The sequence below is a fragment of the Falco cherrug genome, chromosome 5 (assembly GCF_023634085.1).
Source record: "Falco cherrug isolate bFalChe1 chromosome 5, bFalChe1.pri, whole genome shotgun sequence".
NCBI lineage: Eukaryota > Metazoa > Chordata > Aves > Falconiformes > Falconidae > Falco > Falco cherrug.
This window is the reverse complement of record NC_073701.1, coordinates 59366198-59386660: the sequence shown is the minus strand read 5'-3', so window position 1 is coordinate 59386660 and position 20463 is coordinate 59366198. Positions and strand designations below refer to the sequence as shown.

General features: G+C 41.9%; 1 protein-coding gene across 7 annotated transcripts in view; it reads left to right on the top strand.

Moving 5' to 3' along the window:
- Positions 1-4189, top strand: part of KCNC2 (potassium voltage-gated channel subfamily C member 2) — a 104550-nt gene extending 100361 nt beyond the window's left edge. For 2 of the 7 annotated variants that reach the window (XM_055712275.1, XM_055712272.1), the window contains 2 exons: positions 1927-2021; positions 3057-3191. In XM_055712275.1, coding sequence (XP_055568250.1) covers positions 1927-1988 — 62 coding nt within the window. In that variant the 3' untranslated portion in view covers positions 1989-2021; positions 3057-3191. Of the gene's footprint in view, positions 1-1125 lie in introns of all 7 variants that reach the window. The other 5 variants (XR_008732522.1, XM_055712273.1, XM_055712274.1 and 2 more) reach the window with 5 other exon arrangements.
- The last annotated feature ends 16274 nt before the right edge of the window (positions 4190-20463 follow it).

The window sequence follows — 20463 nt, the reverse complement described above, 5'->3', positions numbered from 1 at the left end:
CTTGTCTTCAAGGAAATAGATAGTGCCAGTGAAGTCAATGGGACTTCTTATGCTTGCAGTGAAGCGTGTATCCATGCACTTGAGGAGTGAGGTCCTGTCTGGCTTCATCTTTGTTGTATTTCCTTGCTGATATCTCCCTCTAGACTGATGGGCTGATCCTTTTCCTCATAAGTGGTCTTATTCAGGTGCTATTGAAAATACTTGAGTATGAAGATAGTGGTATAATGAATGGCAGTGCTTTTCCGTTGCTTTACCCCATAGCCCCTACAAGGTGAGAACAACCTATATGTAGCAAAAAGTAGGTAGCTAGAGCCTACAGTGTGTGTGAACAGAAATGTCTGCAAGGGCAATGTTCTCTCCAAATTGTAAAGCATAATGTGATTGCCTCGTTTAATGATTGATTATTTGCTGCTTGCTTATGTGGATTAGTACCATTTATTTCATTTGAGTCAGCTGGAGAAAGAGCACAAATACGGTGTTTTAAATTTGCCAATCAGGAGACATTTGCAAATATGTCAGACTCTGCTATCTTATTATACTTTAATATTAGACACAAAGTCTTAGGGTTAATATTTCTGATGATGGAGCTTCTTTCCCATATTGTCATTCAGTCCTCTGCAGAAGTGATTTGCACATATTTTGTATGCAATGTATCTGGGTTTGGCTTCATTTATTTTTAAAGAAAAAGCATCCTTTATTAGGAATTGGGTTTAGCAGAGATTATATAATTCTAAAAGTATTTATAGTCTGTCTTAATGAGATTTTGATTATGCTTAACCAGGTAGCTCACCCAGTAAGCTTGTTGGGATCCTTTATCTTGCAATCTGTGCAACTCTGCTGAAGCCAGCAGAGCAGCATGGGCTACAGGATGGGATCTGGAAGAGCAGGTCAGACCTCTTCTGTGATGGTCTATTTAATTTTCTGGGAAAGAATAGCTGCATTAATTTCTAAATAATTTTATTTATTAGTATCTTTTGGTAGTAATATGTCTCAGCATTGAGTTCTTTTGCAGGCAGATTCCCTCTGAGTCCCAGATAGCTCCCTGGATTACATTACATTGTACTGTTTGTCTTTGTCTATTTTTTGGCTGAATTCAACTGATGTCTGTGCATTTTCTCATACAAGGCTATGAAAAATCTCGAAGCTTAAACAACATAGCTGGCTTGACAGGCAATGCTCTGCGACTGTCTCCAGTAACATCACCCTACAGCTCACCTTGTCCTCTAAGGCGCTCTCGGTCTCCCATCCCTTCCATCTTGTAAACCAGATGGCATCAATCGGCTACATAGTATTAATTCAAATATTGTTTACCACATACTGGAAATAAATGTAGCATTAACCATAGGCTCCACAAATATGGTATAACTCTTGCATGATATAACTGTCAGTAGTAAGAAATGCCACTTGGGTAGCTTTTAAAGATTACCTAAGGTAGTGCTTCTCCTTTTATCTACTATATTGTCCTACTTTCCTGTGGCAATAAAAGGACAGTGGATGCCGTTGGCCAGTATATTCAATAAATAAGCATATTTTCAGGGAGATTTACTTAAAATAACGTGCTTCCAACTAATTGTCAGTCACTCCATTGAACCTCCATTTCTTGTGACTCTAATCCATTCTGAAGATGTCTGCTCTGAAGGGTCTGCTCATTTGCATGGACCATCCTGTCTCCATCACCTGACAAGCAGTGTTGCTGATCACGGAGACCACAGAGGGCTCTGGATGTGTGTTTTCACATTGTACCATCCTGCTGAAATGAAAGCACTGATAAACTGGTCTGCATGTGGGATTGTTTTCCTTTGTTTAACCTTTTCCTTTATTTTTAATGATCTACTTGTTTATAAATGGTTTTATTTTGTGATTAACTTACTTTGGTACTGGATTGCTGTATCAGAGTTCTGAATGTCTCCGGTTGTTTGCACACAGATAACTGCAAAGAGGTTGTCATTACTGGTTACACGCAAGCAGAAGCCAGATCTCTTTCTTAATGGCTTGGGGAAGGCACAAAACATGCAAGAAAGGTAAACGCCATCCAGACTTGCAATTTTAAGCTAGCAAGTGCTGCTTGGTACTGTAGTAATTTCTCTACTCCAGGGTTCTTCCACATTTTCAAAGGCTGAGTACCAAGTAAAATTGAGAAGATTATTGGGGGCTTTTTTTACCACTGTAAGAGGGTAGTAGTTCTCAAGTCGGGTTTTTGACCAGCCTTATACCTCTGGCTCATGAGCTTCAAAAATTTCTTCAATGTTTTTTGAGGTGCTTTGTCCTATATGTTGTTTGTCTGTCTGTTTTGCAACCTGTCTACTGTATTCTCCATCTGTCTCCATAAAGCACAGAGATACTGTTAAAATGCCCCCTCTTTTAAGCTTAACTAAGGATATTTTTCTCCTTTTCTCTTTTTTTCATATGGACTATACTTATGTGTATAGATACAAGTACATATATTTTTCAAGTGCAAGTTAGTATCATCTAGACTAACTCATGTGAGCACTCTGAAGATTTTTCAAGTGGGTTTTCGTAGTGGCTTTACAGTCCTGACCTGTTGCCTATTGCATCAATCTTCTTAGCAACCAACTTTCATTACAGTTCTGAAACTGTATTTCCTCTAGTGGCTTTTTCATTCAATATTAACCTCTGTTTATGCGACAGGACAAATGCAATGGCAGATTTGATGTTCTGGGCTGGTGAGGAAAAATTTCCCTAAACCATAGAGTTTTAGAACTACATGGGGAAGAACATAACAACTGAAATCTTAAGAGATCCTTGAGATTGTTGAATAATACCCAATTGTCATGTTTTATTTTTTGTTAGGAAAAGAAATACAACTTATTGTTGACCATGTAACATGTTCTTCTGTATATAGCCTAGCCCAACAGCATGATCTGCATGTCAGAATTCTTGTACAATAATGTATTTATCAAAGTATACATTTCTGATATTTAGAGATGTACATTAATTTAGTTTTGGTAAAACGTTGTCAATAGAGAGATAATTGCAAACAGCTTTTAGCAAAAGGATTAATATAATATCTGGTGCTGCTGTTATATTAACTACAGTGTTGTACAGAATTTATCATGGATTTTTGACTGCTGAAAAAGGGACAATGGAATTTAGCCATACCAAGGACTGTACTGGAAAAAGACTGCTGCTGCTGAATGGGCCCTGATAAACAACTCACGCCTTGAGGAGGTCACTGAGACTTTACATGCGAAGTAGAGCTTGCTAAAGAAGATTAAAGAATGCTTATGATCACTGCTGCCAGAGGAAGGGGTGACTAGTCATTGTTGATGAGTCAGCTGTAAATAAAACGTGTGCATGGAATATCAGTTTTTATCTATAGCAAGGAAAGCTGAATTCAAGTCATCACTGCTAAGGCTCCATGCAAAGACCCTCACCCCTGTGTGTATTCCTGGTTCCTGCAGTAAGCTGTGCTGTGGATCATAAACAGACACACACTTAATAATGATAGTGGTGTAAACTACATCTGTCTTGACTTCTGTCATAATAATGGTATATTTTGCAAACACAAATATGAACAGAGTAGGTTTGCATACGTCCTTGCTTTCTCAGTTTGCCATGACCTATATTTGTATGAATTCTAGTGTACATGCCAAGTCTTAAGTTTACTTTTCACTTTGATAACAGAAATGTGACTGCAGGCAAACATCACTGACTTTGTTCACAGCACACAGTCTTCTTTCATTGTTACCTCAAACTATAAGTATTATGGGAAAAAAAATTCTGGCAGCAAGATTATTTTGGGTTTGTTTGTTTGTTTGTTTTTTGTAACTCAAAGTGTTGCAAACCCAATATCAGTAAGTATAAAAGATGTATTAAAATTATATCCTACAAATGTATATTTTACATAAAAGATATATTCTTTGATGAGTTACTTTCTGTGATTTTTGTGGTAAATGGATCTAGTCTATTCTATGTTTATGAGGCATTGTAGTGCTACGATGTGGTAATTATGTTCTCTCCATCCTATTCAGTGGGAAATTCTCCAGAATCTGTTTTGTCACCCTGGTGTCCCGATTGTAGGGACCTGTCCCAGTTGTGAAACTCTGTATTGTGGAACTTCTGTGAACATGTCAAGGTGCATGCACAACCCTGGTGGAAACCAGTGGAAATGTAATAACCTGAATTGGAGAATAAAAGGCAAAAGACCTGGGGAGGAACTTGGAACATATCTTCTGAAGTGGCTCATGCGCTTTCTTTAGCTGTATCAGTCCCCTGCCTGCCACTGGCCATGCCAATTCTCAAACCAGTTTCCTGGGGTACATAAGGAGCTTATTCAAAAGCTAGCATGATCTGGCTTCTAAAACAATTTAAAATCTTTCTGCTTGTTAATGACCCCATGGCTCCTGTGGAAGTTGTAGCTGGGCTAGATACTGTCAGACTCAAGGCAGGTTTATTGTATCCTGGTGTGAAGGCAACCTAAAAAGAGGTGGCAAATGGTTGCTTAAAACTCCTAGTCCAGTACTGTATTTGGGGCAACCAGTGAAATCCCTGTATACATGAGCAGAGTGTCTTAGAGGGGTGAGGGAGCTAGTACAGCTGTACACCTGATCTGAGAGACTGTTACCACAGTATTTTGGAAAAGGTACTGGACTGTAAGAAAGATTCCAGCAAACATGATCAAGAAGTGTTCAAGTTTTGGAATATGTGTTATAGTGATATACCACAAAAGCTCTATGTGCTCAGTTTGCCCAAAGGTTAAAAGTTGCTTTTACTGTGACCTGTGAGGAGTACCCACATGAAGAAGAGGGGTAGTGGTTAGCCAGGACAAGGCTCACAGCTGGCTCCAGTCACACAGGTCTGATGTCTGCCCCTAAGCACCCAGAGAGAGGTATCTGGCTTTCCTCAGTGCTGCATGGGGACAATGAAGAGCCCCAGATGTGATGCAGAAAAGGTGGTGTGTCATTTTGGGCAAGACTGTAGAAACCACTGATGGACAGATGATGTCTGACACCTGCTGTCTTTGGATGGTAAGGAGTGTAAACCTGGATGGACCTCCACCGACACAGGACCTTGAGTCCAGAATATCCTGATTGCAGCTACTTATTTTTCCCGTAGAGAACCAAACCCGTGTTTAAATGCTGTCTTTTAAAACACACCTGGAGCTTATGCTCCAGGTGAGCCCATTAACTATTCAAGTGTCTTGAGACTACAACCCAAATCTGACTGTTCTAAGAGGAAGAGTTGGTTTAACCACCAGCCTCAAAGGCTAGCTCCCTCCTGTTCTTCCTCTGCTTCTGGCCCAAGAAGGGCTGCAAGTGCATTTTCACGGGAGGCAGGCCACCAAGGTTTAACTTTCCTAGACTGAGGAAGCCTTCGAACCTAGATTTCACTCTTCAGGGTAATGCAGTTGTTATGTCTCAGATACTGTGTAAAGGATGGGCAGCACATGTACATTCACTTCCTCTTTTGGCCATCCCTTAAAAATGAGTGGGTACAATGATCTTTTGTAAAGGGGGTTCTCACAGTGTGATGTGCTTACGCCAAACAGATCTCTCTGACCTCCCCCCAGAAGCCTTCAGCCCTGCAGAAGAAAACTGCACCTGGAGGAAGGAGGTTTGGATGAAGCAGGAAGATGCTGTGTGAGTGTGGGTATCCTGGGGATCAATTACTCACCAAGGGGCAGTTGTGGGCATTTCTGGGCCTGCTTTAAAAGTCAAAAAAACCTATTTAATCCTTGTATAAATAAGACTTGAGGGTTAGAATTCAAAACTAGATAAACAAGCAATGAATTTAGAAGCAATGCATCCATTAAGACAATTTACCAAACGCTGTTCCTTCTTTGCCTTTCAAAGCTGTAAAGTCAAAATGCCAAAAATGCGCATCTTTCTGAAAGGTAAACTAGTGCAACAGCAAGGTTGGTGCAGAGATCAAAAGCTGTGATGTACTGTGGAGATGAGCAGATTATAAGACCTTCAGACTTAGAACGCAGTTATTTTCTTTATGGGGCCCCATTCAGCACTGAAAAAATGTTGCTGTTCCAGCAGATTTTGAGACACTATTACAAATGTTGTAGGTGTGTGCTGTAAACTGGTGCCAGAATTGCTAAGATGTATGCAGCTAATGATAATTAATATAATGCTCTGTGTCAGGGGCCTTTTTAATCTGTGAACCAATTACTGTTCCTAAAAGTTCTCATACAAAAAGGTCTAGATTAAATTAAAACTGTTAAAAGAGAAAAAAAAATTAAAGAAGCCTCTGTTCAGATGGGTTACTGAAAACTAGAGGGGGAAGGGACTAATCTGACATGAACAAACTTGCAAGCATATTTAATGTGAAGATATGAATTTTAAAAATCATGAATGAATTAACTATATGAAAGAGGAGGGCATTTTATCATCAGAATAAATCATGCAGAAGTCAGATAAAGGAAATTGGAATGGAAAACTCCTACTAGAAAGAGAAAATTAATATATTAATATGCTGTATTACAAGCAGTGGTTTGAACGATTCCATAATAGAACCTTTGAATACTAAGTGAGAAGAAATTACAAAAAAAGCAAAGGTTTCTGTAAGGCTAAAGTTATCAGAAATATTAATATTTTATAATACATTATTTTCCCCTTGGAAATACTTGTTCTTTATTTAATTTCTAAAGAGACAAGTTATTTAAAAAATGGTGGGTTTTGAAGTTGAGAGTCGGCGCATGAGCAAATCCTGAGATGTTAGCGTTGGGTCTTGGGTACCTAGCCAGCGTGCCATTACCAGCATTTTCTTCCTACTTTACTGAATAACCCTGGGACATGTTGAAATTGCAGAGGTGTCTTGATTCCTGTCCCCAGAGATGGGACCAGTTACACGCCGGCTCTGTGGGAGCGCCGGGGCGCGCTCCAGCCAGGTGTGAGCAGCACAGAGCTCCCTGCTCTGTAGCACAGCCTGTGGGAGCACCCCAAGCCATGGTCCACGTGCAACTTTGCATTCCCTTTTGGCAAAATATGCGTGCTTCCCCCACCCTCTGCAACCTCCTCCCCAAAACTCAGCCTTCTGTTGCTTGCATTTTTTTCTCATAAGCATGTTGATGCACAGCTGACAGATTTCAGATTCATACTTTCACAGCTTCATATTCACAGATGGCGATATTCTAGCATATTTAAAAAAAAAGACATTGGAGGTGGACACTTTTTGAAAATTTGGCACCAAAATGTTATGCATTTTATTTAACATCTCCTGTATTATTTGCAGGTGGAAGGTTGGAGATCAGTTTAAAACCAGGGCCACAGTTAGGCCATACTGAAACTTTCAGAATGTGTTCATTTTATATGCTGCAGGTTAGAGCATTGCTGCATTTTACTGTTATATGGAGCTCCCAGTTTTCTCCCCAAATGGGATTTGGAGATAAGATGCTAGTACTATTTTAAGTAAAATGTTTTCTCTAAAGAATGGTTGTGACTCGTGTAGGACTGCCAACATGAACTGTAATACAAAGAAAAAGATACTGCTTGGGAAATACTGAGGCTGCAATAGATGGCTGTAATCCATCTTTGTCTTGCAGAATAGTACAGGCACCCTTTCTTTAAAACACGGAAAGCAGATGATTTTGTGTCAGTGTCCTGAGAGCAGCATTAGACCTGTATAAGATAATGAACTACCAAAAGAATAAAGTGGAAGTTGTTTCCCTTGACCTTAAGACAGCTTATTTGCAGAAGCAGCAAGATCACACTTATTTAAGAAGCTTGGGCTTTGCAGTGAAACAATGCAAAACTCCATCAATCTGAAGAATAGTAAACCGTAGCCACGTTATCCTATTAGGCTGATGCTAAATATAGAATGGATTTTCAGTTTTGTACAGGGATTTCCTTGCTTTGTGATTAAATGCAGCACCAAGGTTTTATGAAAATCTTATTATCTTTATGCCTATGAATATTTTTGGTACAGTGCAGTGTTTGTCACTCTGAAAGTCTTAAAATGATGCCATTGTTTAGTAGTACTTTTTGCATTTTACCAGCATGAAAAATCAGGTTTCTTCTCAACTGGAACACTGGAAAGGGGGGTAGAGGGAGTGCTGCAGGACATGGTTTTCTTGAAATATCAGGGAATCTGCTGTATGTAGCTGCGACCACACAGAAGTCAAAATACGCAGCGTTCCCTATGTCAGTGTCTTGACATTGACTGTAACTTTTCCAGTTCTGAAACTCCTTCTTTTAGTTTTGGTTGGAAATCACAACAAAATTTATTTATTTACTACATATACTGTTCATAACCTCTACCTAACCCTTGGCAAGTTTGCTTTGAATCTGTGAATAATGGAGCAATTATAGTACTTAATGATTCATGGTACTAGAACTGAGCTCAGAGAAGAACTTACGCACAAACTTAATAGGTCCATCTGTAGTTATTGAAGAGTTTCCTCAGTTCAGGGCATTATCTGAACAAGTCCTGAGTGTGAAATGGCCTCACTGAAATGAATGCGAAAGCTGTTGGTTTACTTAAGCCAAAGTCTTGGGAAGCAACAGGTTTATGTCATGGACATTTCCAAGACATTTATCACTAGCATCCTAGTATTCAAGCATATTTCAGCTGAAATGATAATGGTGATGATAACAACAACAACAATAATAATAAACAATAATAATAAATCAAAATGTTATTTATCATGGTGTGATTTAATGTGGTCACCGATTCTGGTTTGAGTACAAGCAGCCACTAGGATATGCAGCTGCAGCTTTTATTTGTGCCCCGTTCCCCTTTTCTCCATCCTCCACCAGCTGCAGCTGCAGCAGCGGAACACCCTGTGCGAGTGCCCAGGGCTTCACACTCCAGCTGGAAGGTCCAGTCTCCCCACCGCTGGGGCAGGGGTGAGGAGGAGAGGGCAACTGTCACCTCTGCACCTAACTCACCCACAGGGTGTGTGGCAATACCTCTGTCCTGTGCATGCCTGGTGCCTACTCCAGACAAGCTGCCTGGCTTCTCCAGAGCTAAAGAAGATGGATCAAGCATGTCCAGAAAGTGATTTTATCCATACCTCAGGTACCTCTTTCAGTATGTGTCAAATTGATCTCTGCGAGTGCCCAGGGATCTGTGCAGAGGCTCAGTGCAGAGGCAATGTGCTCCTGCTCCGTCCAGTGCCTGCCCCTTCCAGTGCTTTGCCCACTCTTGCAGACGTGCGGTGCCAAGGCCACTTCATGAACATTTCCCCTCCACTGCTGCAGAAATAGTTTCTTCTTCAGCACTTGCATTCTTCTCAGAAGAGGAAGGGAGTGTGCAACCAGAGCCTGTCCAGGAGGTGGCTTATGCTCAGGCGTGCATGGGACTGACATGTCCCCACGCCGACTCCCAAGCTTTCTTCTCTTTTCTTCTGTTGCAAGAAATACGTCTCTGGCTGAAACCATCCTATCATGTGAGCTCCAGGTGTACTTCAAAACACTTCTTAGAAGAGCATCTGGCTATTTGAGCAGCTTTAAGCAGAGTCCATGGTACTTGTTTGTGTTTTTTCCCTTCTGCAGTCTCCTGAACCCACTATGTAGATTATTCCCTTGTTTTCTTTGCACATGCCTTCACTGCTTTCTGCCTCCTGCAGCTTTCCTAGCTTTAACTTTGCTCATCCTGTATTCAGGACTTAACCACGTGCCTCTTTTGCCTGTCTGCTTATTACAGCGCAGCTGTAGCCTGAATGAGAGCTCCTGGAAAGGAAAAAGGTAAGTGAATTTGGACCTTAATCACAAGGGTAGAGGAGTACAGGACTGAGTCTCCTTGTGAAGATGACTAAAACTTGTTGGAGATGTCGCCTTATGCAGTCTGGTCCAGCCCACCTTGGAATGGATTTGCAATTCTCGGCAGATCCTTTTGTATGGCCACCACGGTTGGGAACATTAAATTTTGGAACCACAGCTGTCAGTGAAGAGAAGTTTGCAACTAGAATATGGCCAGTGCCAGGGACACTGCAGAAGGACATGCCAAAAAACATAGAGACGATTGCTTAGAAACCAAAGTCAGAAATTAGATTTTCCAACCACATATTCACTGAACTATTGATTTACCAATCAATATAATAGTACTGAGCAGAATGATTGGAGTGCTGAATATATCATAATTTATCAAAAATAATGACAAATACTGACATGGTTCTTTCCGTCCTTTTTTAAGGCTTACTGTAATACTGAATTTCTTTCAGACCCAAAGATAAATACAATGAAAATAAGTGCATTAGCTAAATTAATGTCAGGGAATAAACATCCCTCAAAGGTAACTTTAAGACTTTACCTTAAGAAATGCTTTTATATTATAGTCCTAGACGAAAGCTGTTCATTAAGTTTTATTCATAGTCCTCAGTACCCTTCAAGTAGGGCATCATTTCTAGATTTCTACTGTCCTTATTACTGGGAAGCCTGTTTCACTTATCTGTGAATCTGTAGGCAGTAGCTGGTAAGTTTTTGATTCAGTCATTCCTGCATTGCCTGCGTCTATTTAAAAATACTAGACAGACTGTGTCATGTGCTTCCACAAATTTTCAGGTGAGATGTTTTGTAACAACTGGCAGGGCAGGCAGACATAAGATTAGCAGCAGAGATGCTCCAGATTAATAGTCTGTAGTTCACAGGAGGTCCTCGGGGTGATTTTTGGGGCTGGCTTTGCCTCAGTGGGGCTCTTGGTACCATGTGTAGGCTAAGGGAAGAGCCTGGGACTGCAGCTGTCTGACTCCCCATAAAGGTTTCACATGCAGAGCTGAGCGGTGCCAGGGTCTGACTATGACTGGCAGTGGGATTTAATTCCCTGTTGTCCTAAAAAGCCTGTCCCAACCACTGGGCAGCATGGACATCCTCTGCAGGGCAGAGCTCTGGTGTTACCTGCATTGCCAACAGCCCTTCGAGTCCTGGATCTGATTGCACCCCTGCAGCTGTCTGCTTTGTTTGGGACCCATCGCGTTGGTGCGTGGGGTAGGTGTAATGGCATTCAAACCGTAACACTAAACTGCAACTCCTGGCAGAAGTTTTGGCCAGTCAGCTAAAATGTGCTGTCTGCCCAAGAAGCAGTGTTTTGTGACAGCGACAATGCTGCTGCAGCGTGTGTCTGTGTCCTCTTGTCCTGAGGATTTAACAAGGGTGTTTTCCCCTGTGCAGTGGTCTTCATTTGCGGAGCTGCTGGCAGCGCAGCAGAGCTGTGTGGCGAGCGCGGAACACGTTGCAGCCCTCTTCCTCTTCCCCTTTGCCTCCACGGTTTCACAGACTAGTCACATCATCACAAAAATGTTTGAATAATGCCACATCTTGGTGTTTTACAATATCATGCGCTTGGTATAAACTGTAAACTGTACCGCATGGCACAAGGCAGTAGGAGGCAGGGGTTCTTCTGCCAGGAGTACACCTTTGGGAATTCAGCTGTAAGGTTTTTTTTCCAGAGATGGAGAAGAAGTTCGTGTTCTTTCCCATTGGGTAGGTGGGCCTGAGAGGGGAACAGATATGCAATGAATGGTCCCTGTGTCTACAAGCTGGCCTGCCTGCATCAAGATCCAAGCAATCTGTTGGATGTGGACTAGGCTGTGAGGGCTAGAGACAGTACATCCCAAATCAGTCTCAGTGACCAAATCCTGGTGGTCCCCATCCACCGGCGCTCTGGGTGTGGGCAGGAGGTGAGCAAGCTGTGCTGCACAAGGAGCTAGGTCGGGTGGAGAGCTGCTGCCAGGACCTGGGCACAGGTATGGGGTGGCCCAGGAGGGTGTAGCGTCATTGCCCACTGCATGTCCCCTCCTGCTCACAGCCAGAGGCATTGGGCCCTTTGCCACAAAGCTGTACTTCCCTCCTCCCCAGTACCCTTGTTTTCTCTTTTAGGGTTTGGTTGGGCTCCTACAGACCAAGGGAAAGCACAGAGCATGCCCCAGGGTGGGGACACAGAGCAACATTTGCTCCTTGGCTGCCCTGGTTATGGGGAGACCCTCCTCTCCCAGGCATCACTGCAGCCACCAGCTCCTCTCCTTCCTGTCTCATCTTGCCCCCCGTCTGTCCCCAACAGCTGGAAAATGAGAAACCACAGTGCACTTCTGGTTCTAATGAGGTTCTTTCTTCCTTCCCTGCTTCTGCATGTAGCGCAGTGTTACCATGAAGGTGTCACCCAGTACATTTGTCACCACAAGCAGCTCAAAATAATGTGGTCAAACATAAGGCAAGGTTTGTTAAATAGCCTAGGTGTGGACTCTAGACCCCTTACAATGCAGTTATGCATTTTGCGCAGGGGATTGTACTGCTTTTGACTGGGATAGAGTTAATTTTCTTCACAGCAGCTCATATGGGCTATTTTTTGCATCTGTGAAAAAAACAGTGTTGATCTCTCTTTCTCTGGAGACATTCAAACCCTGCCTGGACACGATTGTGCAGCCTGATGTAGATGACCCTGCTGTAGCAGGGGGTCAGACTAGATGATCTCCAGAGGTCCCTTCCAACCCTGTGAATAAGACCCCTGTGTTTTAGCTATTGCTGAATGATGCTTATGGAGGGTCAGTGCCTTTTCTGCTTCCTCAGGCTGCCCCACCAGCGAGCAGGCTGGGGGTACACAAGAAGTTGTGAGGGCACACAGCTGGGACAGCTGACCCCAGCTGACCAAAGGGATGTCCCAGACTGCCATATGACATCATACTAAGCAGCAAAAGTTTGCAGGGGGCGGGCAGAATTTGCCAGGACTGCTCTTGCCTGGGGACTGGCTAGGCATCGGTCAGCCGGTAGTGAGAAATTTTGGTGATATTTTTTTTCACTACTTTGTTTTTGGGAGTTTGTTTTGCTACTTTGTTAATTTTTATTTTACTTATTAAACTGTTGTTATCTCAAACCATGAGTTTTTCCACTTTTAAATATTCTCCCACAACCTGCTTTTGGTTGTGTTTAAGGTGATAACAGGGCTTGTTTGTTTGCTTAGATGTTTTTGCCTCAAATTACTCAGGCTTAAATATTTAATTTAGCTTTTACATAGGCAATTCCTTTTTTTCCTTTTTTTTGCAACACTATTTTCTCTTTCAAGACCAACTTGAGGCATTTTCAAGGAGACATCAAAAGCATAGCAGCTGACGTTGAAATGCAAATGCTGGCTCACAGTTTCACAGCTGCATGTGGTCTTTAACCTCATCAGGATTACAAGGCCACCAGTGTTTCTGAATTAATGCTGCATAACTTCAAATGGGTTACAATACTAAAATAATAAAAGTGTCCACCTACCCCCTTAAAGGATTCAAACAAAAAATAAATAAGGGAGAAATTCTGTCCTTTCATTGGCACTGTGGATCTCCAGTAATGGGATTTATGGACAACAGAGTTATTGTCAAACGTGCAAGAGAGGATCCCAGGAGCTCTCCCTCCTGCCAGTGTTTGACTTCATGTTTCCTCTGCCTCAGAAGTCCTGGCTCCCCAGAGAAAGGTGGTTCCTGGCTATAACGTGGTCTTGAGCATGGGTGCTCTGGTCCTACAAGCTTCTGCCCCATTGCTGGGCCACACAAGCTCACTTGGGTAAAAATATCAGGCTATTCTGTTCTTTAGCCAGGGAAAAAGAAACAACAGGGACCAATGGGTAAAAGCCAAGAGGCTAGTATTTAGGACCCCGGGGTTCACTGACTTCAATGGGCTATAGGCCTCTAAATGCTTCTGGATCTGAAAGATTGAATGTATCTGCTCCAGACATGGGAATGAGCTCTCTTAGTCCAACCTTGATCATTAAATTATTGCATTGTCTTAGCTTAAATGCTGGGTGACTGGGCTTCTGTTTTCTTCTTAAAAAAACCCAAACAAACAAACAAAAAAAAAACAGAAAAGAAAAAAAAAAACCAAACCAAAACAAATGGGGAAAACACTACTTATCCACTTCTGGAAGGTGCTTTGTGTATAAGGTATTCTGCAGGGGGAAGCTGGGACTCAGGTAAATGGTACTCTGCCTGGCACTGACACTGGGGGTAAAAGAGGGAAAGACGTAGTTTGAGAAGCCCACCCTCATATGTATGTACGACAAACACGACTGGTGTGGGAAGCTGTTGGTCTCTTTGGTCACAGTCACTTGGGAGGGTGGCTGATAACCTCGCCAATGTTGCCACACTCCAAGCTGCAGATGAGAAGGCTGCAGAGGGACCATGAGCGTTGAGGCACTGTCAGGGCTTGGGAGCTCCAGAGATCTCAAATTCTTCCGTCATGCTGCGCTAGCATGCAATAAAACAGAACTCTCCCCTGCAAAAAGGGAATTTTATCCTTCTCACCAAACAATGCAGCAAGTAGTGCTTGTGACTGTGAATGCAGTGAGCAATACGTATGCCAATGGACTGTGCATTTCAGAGCTTAGCACTAGATTTTTAGAACTGTCTTGGCTAGCTTGTTGTGCCAGTTTTCCATTGCGTCATACACAGCTGCCTGGCAAGTACAGGGAAGCCACAACTCTGCCTGGCAGCTGGCACCACTGGATTAGACTGCTTGGTGCCCTAGGCCAGAGAAGCCATGGGAGGAGACATCCCCCCTCCCTGGGGAAAGGTGTTTGCAGTTCAGGACATGCTCTCTCAATGTGTTGGCCCTTGGGCAGGTCCACACAGACTCCATTCCCTTGGCATATGGGCACTTCACAACCTGCCACCAGCTTTAATTTGGACAAATTTATTCTTCTGCCTTTGGAAGACCTCCTCTGTGAACCTGGATTACAAATGAATTTACCAGCACTTTATTTTTTTCTGGAGAAAAAGGAGCAAGGGTGATGAAAAACTATACTTGCAAAGCAGTACTGTATAGTTTTGGAACACTGTTTAATACAGTGAATGTCCAAAAATTATGTTGACAAGGAAATCTCAGAAAAAATATGTTAAGGAAGCAAATTTCATGTGATCTAATGGATGTCCATTAGTGCACTTCCTTGGTTTTTGCCTCCTGAGTCTTTCCTATTTATAGATTCCTATAGGTATAGATTCCTATCTAATGTTTATAAAGAATCAAACCACAATAATAACAAAACTAAGCCATTTCAGTAACCATCCCAAATGCCTGACATTGTATTTTTGTCATCTTGATCACACAGAGTTAATATTTTCCCTGTCTAAATAAACACTGGAAAAAGAATTATGTTTTACTCTCTTTTAATATTTGACACTGTCAAAATATATGTCTGTCTTTTGTGGAGTACAGAGACTGCTGTATGCTGGAGAGGTACAGATGTTCCCAACACGGCTGTTTAACTGCTAGTATGTAAGGAAACGAGAACATGGTGTATTACTGGGCAATAATGAAAGAGGCTATGGTAGCAACCGTGTTGTGTGGGTGGTGTTCAGAGTTAAGGGTTCTTAACCTTCTTGGTTTCCTCCCTCGTGTATCAAACACTTAGTGAAAGCCATTATAAGGTGATATTAACATGAACTGTTTTTAACAAGTAATGATGGCAAACTGAAAGCAGTACATTGCATAAAAGATCTTCATCAAACTTCCATTTCAACAAAGTCATTTTCAGATGCCATATGTATTAACCCTTTCCATTGAGACTGCATTCAGCTGACATTAATCACTAAACATTTGCTAAATCTGTTTTAGCTTCTGGATAAGCTGTTTCCAACATGGTAGCCTTGACTCATCAGTTGGAACATGTGTACCTGTGTTCTGAAGAGGAACAGCACAGCCCCCCATGCATCGGTCCTGCTGTAACCATGCAGAGGTTACATGCTCCTGCTTGTCACTCCGGCTCTGCACGGGCTGAAACCGAGCAGGCAATGACTGCTGCAAAGGTGAGCTCTTCTGCTGCAAATGTGTGACATGCACAAATATTTTTGAACACACACACACACACCCCCCCCCCCCCGCCCCAGTAGCCATTAAAATATTCAAACAGCCCTAACTGGTATAAACACTGTTCAAACACTTCTAATTGACACGAATACCAAATGTCTCCTATGTTCTATTCACATCATAGCCCATCCTTTTTTTAGGGAAGACATTTCTTCTTGCCGTGTAGGATTAGGAGCACACTTTCAAACTAAGGAACTGAACTTTGCTAATGAAAGCAGTTCAGTGAGCACTATGAAAGCACATGGTGTTTGCCCACCGTATAGTGGCAGGAGGGTTGACAGGAGAGTGTGGCACTTGGCAGGACAGAACAAAGAGCCCAAATGAGCCATACATGGTGCTGCTCCCCAGTCAGGTCATTATGAAGCAGTATCAACAAAACTGCAAATGTACTTGGGGTGGGGGGGGGGGAACCCAAAAACCAAAAAAGAAAGATGCTAGCCCTTCACCTATGAAAAAGATGAGAAAGATTTGCCTTTCTGTTGACCTTGCTCAAACCTCAGTGCAGCCTGTTCTCAGAACTTTATTAAAAATATATCATGCATATTTGCTACATCAAAAGTTAATTTACAACTTGATGAAAGAAAAGCTGGTGGTTCATGGCCAGTTGAGGGCTAGTATAACATACATCAGATCAAGGTCTACCCAGACAGCATCCACGCCTTTAATGTGGGATGCCCATGGCTGGCTCCCTCTTTGGCTTCTAACTGCAGATGTGAGAAGATCCAGATTGGTGCCACCACACTCATGGTCAGAGCAAAGTTGAATTGCATAAGAAACAACTAAGAAATGAAGAGAAGTACAAGCACAATAACACTTCTTCAGTTTATGTGGTTTTATGTGTCTCTCTGCCTCTCAGTATGGAGACCTTATACAAACATAACTCTCCTGGGCACCAGGAGAAGGATGTAAATGACTTTGATAGAATCAGTCAGACTGAGGGGCTGCAATTGCTGCATATTGCTTTATAGTCAGCCTGTGAGCTTCTGCCCACGTTTCATGTATTCCTCACCAGCAGCAAGGTAAGTTTAGAAATGTGACTTTTGCAGAAAATCTGCATGAAAGTGCACACCAGCTTGAAGGTTGGCCTCAAGCATGTTTCTGTTTCATTTGGTGCCGAGTGCCACCCTCGCCTTTCAACCCTCCTGCCACTGTGCAGCAGGCAAACACTACGTGCTCTCATAGTGCTCATACTGCTTTCATCAGCAAAGTTCAGTTACTTAGTTTGAAAGTGTGCTCCTAATCCCACATGGCAGGAAGAAATGTCTTCCCTAAAAAAAGGATGGGCTATGATGTGAATAGAACATAGGAGACATTTGGTATTTGTGTCAATTAGGAGTGTTTGAGGAAAGCAGCTGCTTTCATGTATTCAAACCAGAGTGGCCCAGTGAAATTTTCTTTTGAAACTGCAAAGACATGAAGAGCACTAATACAAGACAAAGTAAATTACCTATTACTCATAATAGAAGACTGGAGTTGAAGATTAAGAAAAATAGAATTGCAGGGGAAGGAAAATGCTGTCATGTGCAGACAACAGAAACCACCAGTTAACACGTGGTGTGCCAAGAGCAGGTAGGTACCTTTGAAGTATGAACATAACTTTTGTGCAGAGCAAGAAAAAAACCAGCAAAGACACCAGAGAAAAATAACATGCTGAGTCTCAAAAAGTCTGCCCTTGCAGAGATTAATGTTGTAGAAATGTAGCTATGAAAGAAAATCTAGGTTGCTTATCCAATTCTGAAAGTGAAAAACATTAAAGGAGTAAATTAAAAGCTAATAATTCGGGACTAAAAATTCAGCTTGGAAGTTTACCTTTCCTTCCACTTTTGAGAATATAAACAGATATCAAAAATGATTTCCTGGAATGGATCTGGGGACAAAATTATAGATATAGATTTTTTAATGTATTTAAAGTCTATGGATGAAAACCTAGGCATATTATTCTGGACCAAATTCTTATTCCTCTCTTATTTCAGGGTTGCTCCTGCTCCAAAAAATCTTCATATTGATAGCATTTGGGAATACTGTCTAACATAAGAGAACAGATCTACCTGTCGCTTATTGTGAGTGTGGAGTCCAGGGGGTCTACGAGTGTTCCACGTTTCACCTGCCTGTAGTTATCTGTGATTCATTCTATTACATCCCTCGGTGGACTAGCATTTCTGGAATAACATTACTATGTGTGAATTAATTGTTTTTCACAGTCATGTGCATTCACAACATTGCATTTTGCTTCAAAGGCCAGTGCATTAAATATTCACTATACTAAAACTTGCTTGTTCTTACTGTGATAATTGAAATAGTCTGCACAAAGGTGGGCTTCACTCAAATTAAATGAGGCACCAGTAAATAACAGAAGTGTTTGTTTAAAGCAAATAAAAACCCCACCTCTAATGACTCTAATAAATGCATTAAAAAATAAATCATGATTTATGTAAAATAGTTGACAGCATACATTCAGATCTAGAAAGGAGATTCTGCTAGTTTTAAAAAATATATATTTAAATATATATTTAAAAAATACAGCTAAACAGGAAAGTCTGGGGGTTTTTACACCAGGTTAAAACAAACCCAGGCTTACTTTGCTGCAGGCAGAAAATTTTCCCATTTTCTGTACCACCAACATGGGCTATTTCACTTGACTTGTCTTGTATATCGGCACATGTGACAAACCATAATGCCACAGTTCATCTGAGGTCAATCTAAAATGTCTCTGGTTCCCCTCTGAAATTTTTCAATCCTTGAGTGACCCTCACACAGTCTTTTAAATGTATTTTTCTGTAAACATTTAGGAATTATGTATCATTCTGTTTCTAGAAAAAAAAAAACCAACAAAAAATTCCACTACTGAGAGCTCTGTCTCTCACTGATGCAAGGGGCTGGGACCATGCCCAAGGTAGCATTTAATGGAGGTGGTAATTGCTTTAATTTCCTTCTGCCATGCCTTGTCCTTAGCTGCATTCACTTTTTGTCTGAGCTCTGCACACTTTTCATTGGACAGCACTGACAGAGTCTTGTACTGGTCCTTGTTTTGCTGCTCTTGAAATATGGGTGGGTGTCTGTGACCACTGAGCCCCTCTTGGGCTTCCTACTCACACCTGTCTGGAGGCGCAGGAGTTGCTCCTACCCTTTGGAAGCAGCAATGCTTTGGTCATTCCCTGGTAATACTGGTCTCCTAGAAAGTGCCTCAACATTTTTAATATGATCAGCGAAGGCCTTTGTGTATTTATGTACTCGGGAGGATGCCGATCTCCAATTTTACTCACAGTGTTATGAAAGTGGCTCAGTTCTCCATGGAGTACGTTTACAAAGCATATACCAGTGTTAAAGGGTTTGCCTGGTAGTCACAAGATCTGATATAATCAGACAGCATGGGCTCATTAGCTTATTCAGGGGACTAGCATAACACAGTTGCACTTCCTCCAGCACCCAATAGAATTTTTGAAGCCTCTTACTATCATTTCTTGTGCCATCATCATTGTCTTCTGCTGTCATAAAACTTCAGGACTCCTTCAGCTTCTTGAGCTCTTGCTTGGATTTTCATCTTAAGTCCACTGAAAGCCTCTGCCTAGAAATTGCTCTTAGGCTGGGGGTCCGGGCAAAATCACCCCCAAAAGACTCAGTTCTCTATTTAGAGTCTTTGGCATCCTCCCTTACCTGAGCAATACCCACTCTAGTGAAGGCATCAGAGATTTTAATCTTTTAGGGCAATTTTAGCCTCTACCTTTTTCTGCTAAGGATTTTGTCTTTGTCTACGGCACTCGTGACACTATGTTTTTCATCGGTTACTCACACCAAAAGCATCTGGAAGCTGTCTGCTTCATCCCTAATCTTAAAATTTTGGCATGCCCATCATGTAACTAACTCTGACTTGAGGCAAACTGTTTCTGAGATTGAATGTGTATGTCCTTTGCACAGTGCCTGTTTCTGCCAGAAACACTTGGTCATGATTGCAGACCACCCAGATGAATGTCAGGGCTAGTATCTAAAATCTTCATTCTGAGAAATTATTCCTTTCCAGCAGAGTAATTAGGTATACTTGAATGCATCCCTTATGCAAGACCCATTGACTTTAGATGCTTAAAACACATCTTTAAGTGTCTTAGTGAATCACTGTTATGACCAAAACCTAGAGTACAAAATAATGCCCTTTGAGCATATAAAGATCTTGTAAGGTATTTCTGTGAATTATTGCTTGAAGATTGCTTCCTTTTCTAATTCTTCAATAAGGTGACTCAGCACCTTCTGATCATTTGCAAAAATCTGCTGGAAATGCTCAAACAGTTCAGGAGAGTTCTGGCAGCTTCAAACTGAATCTCTCTTTCAAGGGTGACTGTCTCTTCTGCTTACCAATAATCAGACAGCAGAAAAAAAAAAACAAAACAAAAAACACCCAAGCATAAATTAACCTGGAAATAGCAGCATTAAATGTTTAATGGCTTTGGAGACTGCACATCTTTAGGTTATTCATTAACATAATTATAGGTACTGTTTTGTCCAACAAAATGTTTCCTTAGGGAAATCTCATACCTTAATCCGTGGATTATAACCCCCACTGCTCTGGGGTGCTATTCCATGCCCCTTTCTGGTCTTGCCTTTAGCTCAGCACACAAAAGGACTTGGGTACTCACCTGACTTGCCCCCTCCACCATCAGCACTTACATCCAACACCCAGAGCCTCCAAGACACTGCTTAGTGGTGCCTACCTCCAAAGGGCTCTGAT